This window comes from Portunus trituberculatus, chromosome 16, assembly GCF_017591435.1.
Source record: "Portunus trituberculatus isolate SZX2019 chromosome 16, ASM1759143v1, whole genome shotgun sequence".
Lineage (NCBI taxonomy): Eukaryota > Metazoa > Arthropoda > Malacostraca > Decapoda > Portunidae > Portunus > Portunus trituberculatus.
The window spans coordinates 12,120,100-12,127,782 of NC_059270.1; the positions used below are offsets into that span (position 1 = coordinate 12,120,100).

The window sequence follows — 7,683 nt, forward strand, 5'->3', positions numbered from 1 at the left end:
CAGGGGAATTTATAGTCCGTTCCCCAGAAGGGGACTCCGAAGCTGGTTTTGGAGTTGCCATAATTTAAAAATTTAATGAAGATTGTGTGTATGGTTAGTGCATATACTTCTATGTGAAAAAGGAGAGATGTCTTTAGAGGGTAAGGTGTGACTGCCCCATTGAGTTGTGAGACACAACCCAGTGAGGTCACAGATAGTTTTTACGTAAATGGTAAGTTCATAGCACCTTCTGAACTTATCTATAGGATCAGAACTAATGCAGTTAGAACTCACTGGGAATAAATAATCGTTTCGACAGGTGTCTATACCTCTTCCTATCGAGTCCAGTTGTCGGAAACAAACTCGATGTGGTCTCTCCTGCTCTCTCAGTATCCTTTTTTCAGCTTCTTGGCGTTGAGGCTCCGATGGTTTCAGAAATGTGTCTAGTACACGACTAAGACGCGGCATAGTTCATTGGTATTCATGAAGCTCCGAGAAGGCACCGAACACATGAATGGGATCAGGCGTAGTCCATTGGTATTACCTCGACCACAGAATAGCAACTCACACACACACACACACACACACACACACACACTTTCTTAGGTTGGACGATGGACTATTATCAAGATGATGATAATAAATATCAACAGGGTATGAATGAGAAGGAATAATGGCGATATAAATAACACTTCAAGGTAAAAAAAAAAAGTGCTTTATTTCTCGAAAGCACTCATCACACTGACAGTAATATTTCCCATTCTCTTCCAGATGTACATACCTACACACTGCCAAACAAAACAACCACCACTAACCAGCACTCAGCACATCCAGCAGCGATGACAGAGCAGCCAAGACTTGTAGATTCGCTGGCCAGCACACTCCTTTGTGGGAGTAGAGAGCGGAGACGCATGAAGCAAATGATACTGAGGAGTAAAGGAAAAGAGGAGCAGGAGACCCATCTCACCTCGACGGCGGTGAGAGAGAGAATGATGGTTCACCTCACAGCTGCTGTCCTACTATAAAGTGCTCTGCTGATGCCTCCCACAGCTGTGAGTAATGATGCAATGATAATACTTATAAAACTGACTTAACATAATAAATGTTGGTATGGGAACAAAGACACGTGCAATTGCCCACAAAATTGATGTAATAAAAATTTTATTGCACACAAAATGTGTGCTACAGGTAAAGAAAAATATTTCACGTATAATCAAAAAGAAAAGCATACCTCTCACCCTTATGCACAAACACACACCCACATGCACACACAAATAATATATCTTACAAATAAAAAAAAATTTTACAAAATTCTCCATCTAATAGCTATAGTCCACATAATAGTAATAACAATGAAAAAATATCACAATACAGATAAGAAATATAGACAAGGTATTCTGATAAACAAAAAGGCGAATTGGCCTACCACATTAATAATACACAGTCAAAATACGAGTATCATGGATTAATTTACATGATTTATCAAAGGTTAAAGTTTTATCAAAAAGCTCTTCTATTTTTCTGATATTATATTGGGCTCTCAAAGCTGTTGTTAAGGACACGCCGCGACCACATGTCTTTCAGTCTGTACAATACCGCACACACACAGACGTTCCTTAATTGGGAGGCCAACCACACACACACACACACACACACACACACACACACACACACACACACACACACACACACACACTCTTTAAACACTTTATTATATTTGTCTTATGTACATGGATTAACAGAAAAAAAATAGTTTACCATGACAAATAGCCCTTTGTAAGCTATAGATAGCTTTATGGGCAATAATATGAATTTAAAGATACACAAAAAGATAACTATTCTGCATGAAGAGAGAGAGAAAAAAAAAAGGTCCATTTATGTTAAACACATTGGGTAATTACATATGTACATACACTTATTTTGTCATATATAAAAGTAAACTCCTATCCAAAATATAATTTTCCATATCACTAATAAAATAACTAAAAATAATAGTAATAATAATAATAATAATAATAATAATAATAATAATAATAATAATAATAATAATAGGTACATATAAAATAAATATAGTAATAATTCTACATTTATTATCATTATCATAAGATGAAATAGAAAGATTAGTAAGAACATAGTATATGTCTTTTAAATTTTTGCTTAAAGGATGATATGCTAGTTGATTGTTTGATATGAGGTGGTACTTCATTCCATATTTTAGGTCCTAGGTACAGCAGTGAATGTTTGAAAAGTGTTAGTTTGTGACTGGGGATATGCAATGAATGCTGGTTACAGGTTTGGTAATTGTGTATAGGTTGAGTGTTATAGTTATTAGAATTTATTGTTTTATACATATAAGATGCAATATTCAGTTTAGATAAGTCAACAAGGTTCAAGATATTTAGTGTTTTAAATAATGGAGGGATGTGCTCATTAAAACTATTGTTGGTTATTATCCTGATAATTTTTTTTATGTAGTATATTGAGTTGATACAAATGACATGGGTAAGTAAGAGACCAGATAAGGTTACAGTAAATAAGATGGGGATATATGTGAGCATAATATAAACATTTAAGAATATTAATTTGGGCTAAATGTCTTACTTTGAGTAGGAGTGGGATAATTCTTGATATCTTTAAACATAGGTTGGACAGGTGGTGCTTAAAGTTTAAATTTCTATTAAATGTTATACCAAGGACTTTTATTTGATTAACCTGCAGGATATCATCATTTAGTATAGTTAAGTTAGGTAGTGGCTGGTAGGTGGTAATGGTGTTAGAAAATAGCATATAATAAGTTTTGCTGGTATTAACTATGAGATGGTTAGCTAAACACCAGTCAGAGAATTTTAGAAGTTCTGTATTGGCCCTATTAATTAATTATGTTGGTTTTTATCCTATCATATAGAAAGTAGAGTCATCCGCAAATAATACAGTGTGGAGAGTATTTGATATATTGGAAATATCATTAATCTAAATAAGGAAGAGTATAGGGCCCAGTATGCTTCCTTGAGGTACACCTAGATTCACTGGTTTAAATGATTGTCAAATACTGTATACTGTTGCCTGTTATGTAAATAAGACTTGAACCAGTCATGGACACATCCACGAATACCACAGTGGTGCATCTTTTCTAGGAGAATATGAGGTTGCACTGTGTCGAAAGCCTTACGGAAGTCTATAGTAATGGATAAAATTGATTTCCTTTTAAGTGCTGTATGGAGATCAGACATAAATGTATTTAAAGCATGAAATGTGCCAAAGCCTGGTCTGAAGCCAAATTGTCTATTATTTAAAATTTTCATCCTGTTTAAAAAATTTAATAAGTAGTTTTTCATTAATGATTCAAATATCTTAGAAAAGTTTGGTAATACAGAGATAGGTCGGTAATTTGATACATCTGCTTTGTTACCTGATTTATAAATAGGAATTATTTTACCAAGTTTCAGCTTGTCAGGGAAAGTACCTGTCTTGACTGATTGGTTGAATAGAATTGTGAGAGGTTTGGCAAATAAGTCTTTGTTTTCTTTTATAATAGCAACTGATATCTCATCAATGTGTCCTTTTTTTTGTTTTTGAGCTCTGATATTACTTTTATTGTATCATAGTTTGTTGTTATAGGCATCACCATAGAGTGTGGATAGTCACCGCAAAGGTATGAGGTGTGGGAGATTTCTGTGGGTGGCAGTTTGTGTGCAAGTTCAGGGGCAATGTTTGAGAAATAGTCATTAAATGCATCTAATATTTTTCATGTGGGGTGTTTTTAGTTTGGTTGTTGTGTATTATTGACTTGATTGTTGTATTCATTCTAGTCTTGCTATTTGAGAGTTCATTTATTGTTTCCCATATTTTCTTTGTATTTAGTCTAAAATCTGAGAATCTTCATAAATAATAATTTCTTTTAGTGAGCTTAATGAGGTTTGTTAGATAATTTCTATAATGTTTGTAAATATTAAAGTTCATCATTCCTATTTTATATGCTTTATAGAGAGCAAATTTGTGTTGTATAAATGTTATTAACCCTTGAGTGATCCATGGTTTTTCAAGTCTTTTTTTTTTTTTAATGAATTTTGTCATTTTAGGGAAAGAGGAATAGTATATACTGTACACTTTGTCCAGAAAGATTGCAATTTATGTTTGTGTCTTCGTGTATTAACAAAGAATTCCAATTGACTTCTGATAATTTTGCTCTAAAATTTGCTCGGGTTTCCCTGTTTATTAGTCTAAAGGTTACTCGATGATTATCGTTGATCTTCTGAAGGATCGGAAGGTTTAGGAACACTGGAAGATGGTCTCTTAACCCCTTCACTACTGGGACACATTTTTACCTTGAGATTTGTGAACGATTAGACCATTTTATTGACATTAGGAAGGGTCTATGGAGGGCAAAAGAATAATGGCTACAGTCTTTGGTATTTTAATCCCCCACATGAGTTTCTGAAGCTAAAAATCACCAAATAGTAAGCAGAATGAATATGAAAAACACGTCATGGTACTGAAGGGGTTAAGGGAAACAGAAAGATACCAGGAGATGAGGGAACTGTGAAATTTGTCCATATGTGGTCCAAGAGGGAGGGGGAGGCAGTGGAATTGTCGCTGGGAAATCTAGTGGGCCGGGATATATGAGGAAAATAGTTAAGAGATTGCATTGTGCTTACGAAGTTGTTAGTTGGTGGATGAGAACTGTGTTCTAAGAGATTAATGTTGAAATCTCCTAAAAATATTGTTTTATTATTAATGAATATGTTTTGTGAGAGTAGGTTATCCATTATTGCAATGAACTCATTTACTTGGTGATGCTTACTATGAGGGCGATAAAGAGAAGATATGATGTAGCTGGAAGTACCAATTGTAATTTTAACTGTACAAAGCTCTATATTATCATAGCACAAACAGTAATCACTAATTAGGACACTGGATATATTGTTGTTAATATAGATTGCGACGCCACCGAAGCCATCTGGTCTGAGTGTATGATAAGATTTAAAACCTTTAACTTCATTTAATGCTACAGTGCTAGGTTTGAGCCAGGTTTCACTAACACATAATACGTCAGGAAGCTTTGGTAGGGAATTAAGAAATATAAATAGTTTATCATAATTTTTGCTTAGGGAGCGAAAATTCACTTGAAGTATGTTTAAATAACCAGGACAGCCAATGGGAAGTGTTGCCTTGTATGAGTTAATGTCGTGATATTTACAAATATTATCAGTGCATATGGAGTTGTACATGGAATTAATTATTTCCAGACCTATATCATTTTAATCATGTCCTTCTTCAGGATTATCAAAAAGTGTCATAAAGATTTACATCAGGAAGATTCATAATATATCATTGATAGAATGGATAGAGAATGAAGATAGAATGTAGGAGAGTAAGGAAGAATGAGAAGTGTGATATGAAATGTAATGATGTGTAAGAAGAGAAATGAAAAGTAGTATGTGTGGTCGTGAAATTAAGAGAAGGGGATGTAATGAGAAGTACTGTGGTAAGGGAGGGAGATACATGGAGGGGAGTAATGTTATCTTGACAAAAAAAATATAAATAAATAAATAAATTGAGAAAAAAAGAAAAAGAAAAAATAGATAAATAAATAGATAGATTAAACTAAAAAAGTTAAGTGGCTGCTAGTCTGCTACAGATATGCTTATAATTGTATAATAATCAAAATCTATGTGAGCTTAATGTAACTGAGAAAATGAAATATTAATATGTGGTACGTAATACAACATGCAGTACGCAATATATAACATGTAGTACACAACATATAACATGTAATACATAATACATAAAAGCACAGTATATGATATAATAGTAACACATTACACTGTGACATATAGGGCAATATCAGAGAATAAGGGTATCAGATACACAGATCATTATAAGTTTAGTTATAGATGGTACGGTTCTGTATTCTCTCTTGGTCCTCAGTTACATCTTTGAATAGTGGGTGCTTGTCTAGGAAAAATGCTAAAGTTTGTTTAGATGTTATAGTATGTTTAACTGTTAAGTTTTTCAGTTTGACTATAATTCTACCATTAGATGTGTAGCACTGTTGAAAACGGTGTCTGTGTTGTGCCCTAATTTTGCGAATGACAGAGTAGATGGATCGTCGCTTAGGAGTTAGAGATTCATTGATGTGAAGTTGTGGCTTTAATGCAAGCTTGCACTAACACTGACTTTTTTGCTCAGTTTTGAAGCTTTACTATTATTTGGTCTATTTTTACCTTGTGTTTTTGGGCCTAGGCGGAGTGCAACATTAATATCTGAATGTGAAATGTTGACATGAAGGTGGTGTTTGATAGTGTTCACTATTACATCAGAAGGATTCTCTTGTGTGGATTCTTCTGGTAGGGAGGGACCACTAATAATCACAGTATCCCTTCTTTCATACTGATCCACGTCCTCAATGTTATCTTCAAGTTGCGTTATCTTATTTTCTTGAGCAATGATTTTAGATTCTAAATTAACAATTTGTTGATCTTTTGCAGCATTCATATTGACAAGTTTAGTGAGAAAGAGTCAAACTGAGACTGAATAACTTTACAGATAATATTTACTAGAGATAACATTTCACCTGATAAATTGGCGTTGGAGAGTTCCTTAGAGATTATCTCTGCTACATCAGGCACATCAGTGGGTAATGTGGTAGTGGTGGTGGCTGGGTTGGAGTTGCCCATGGTGGTGTCATCTGCTTTGTTGTTGTTGTGGTGGTGGGTGGCTAACCCGCGCCAGCCCCAGCTCAGAGCTGTTCATGGATCAGGACCCACTCTTGGTATCTTCCTTATCCTGCTTCTTATTTTTGCTCCGAGTTGAGGGAGGGGGTACCATAGTCACAGTGAAGTAGTAATACAGTAGTAGAGGTAGTAGTAGACAGCAGGCAGTAAATACCGTGATAGTGGGTGGTATGGATGATTGTTTAAGTAGGTGGCGTTGGCGTATCGCGCGGGAAGCGGCGTTGATATCCCTGGTTTACGCCATTTTTAGTATTTTTTTTATGTTAGTTGGATTTGTTCCTACTCACATTTATAGAGGAAGCATTCCTGTAGCAGCCAGTAAGATTCCTGACTAATAAGTGTTGTACGAACGTAGATAATTGATAATATGCTGGGAGCTCTGTTGTTTTACTGATCTTGATCTTGATGGAACAGGTGGCTCGAGATCGCTCCAGAGCCAGGCCTATGCATCGGCTGCTCCTGTAGAGGACAAAAAGACAAAAAAAAATGAAAATAAAAAGTAGCATTCTCTTCGTTAATGATCCCTACAGTCGCCACATTTCTCCAGATACTCCTTCACAGCCTCCATCATCCTTTCACTCGTCTCTATACACAGTCCCAACAGCAACACCATCAATTCCCTTCCTGTCTTCTCCACTCTTTCATTCCTATTATGCCCTAATTCACTCAAGATCACTTGCATCATCTCATGCCTGTCTCTCATACTTCTCATACTCCAGCATGACATGCTCCACCGTCTCGTCCTTCCCCATGTCACACATCTGGCACACCTTGCTGCTGGACTCACTGTAGTTCCTTCCATTCACATCCATACACTGTGCCCTAGCTCGGAAAAGAAGGTCACCACCCAGACTGCCATCATACCACCTTTCATACATCGGGGCTTCCTTTTCTTCCTCGCTTGTTTGATCATCACTACACTTCACTACACACACACACACACACACACACACATATATATATATATATA

General features: G+C 35.6%; 1 protein-coding gene across 4 annotated transcripts in view; it reads right to left on the minus strand.

Moving 5' to 3' along the window:
• Nucleotides 1-7,152, minus strand: part of LOC123504571 (beta-1,4-glucuronyltransferase 1-like) — a 29,793-nt gene extending 22,641 nt beyond the window's left edge. Inside the window, exons 1-2 of one of the 4 annotated variants that reach the window (XM_045255176.1) lie at nt 6,554-7,152; nt 795-1,029 (exon numbers count right to left, since the gene is read on the minus strand). In XM_045255176.1, coding sequence (XP_045111111.1) covers nt 795-892 — 98 coding nt within the window. In that variant the 5' untranslated portion in view covers nt 893-1,029; nt 6,554-7,152. The remainder of the gene's footprint in view (nt 1-794; nt 1,030-6,553) is intronic. The other 3 variants (XM_045255179.1, XM_045255177.1, XM_045255178.1) reach the window with 3 other exon arrangements.
• Nucleotides 7,153-7,683: the final 531 nt, after the last annotated feature.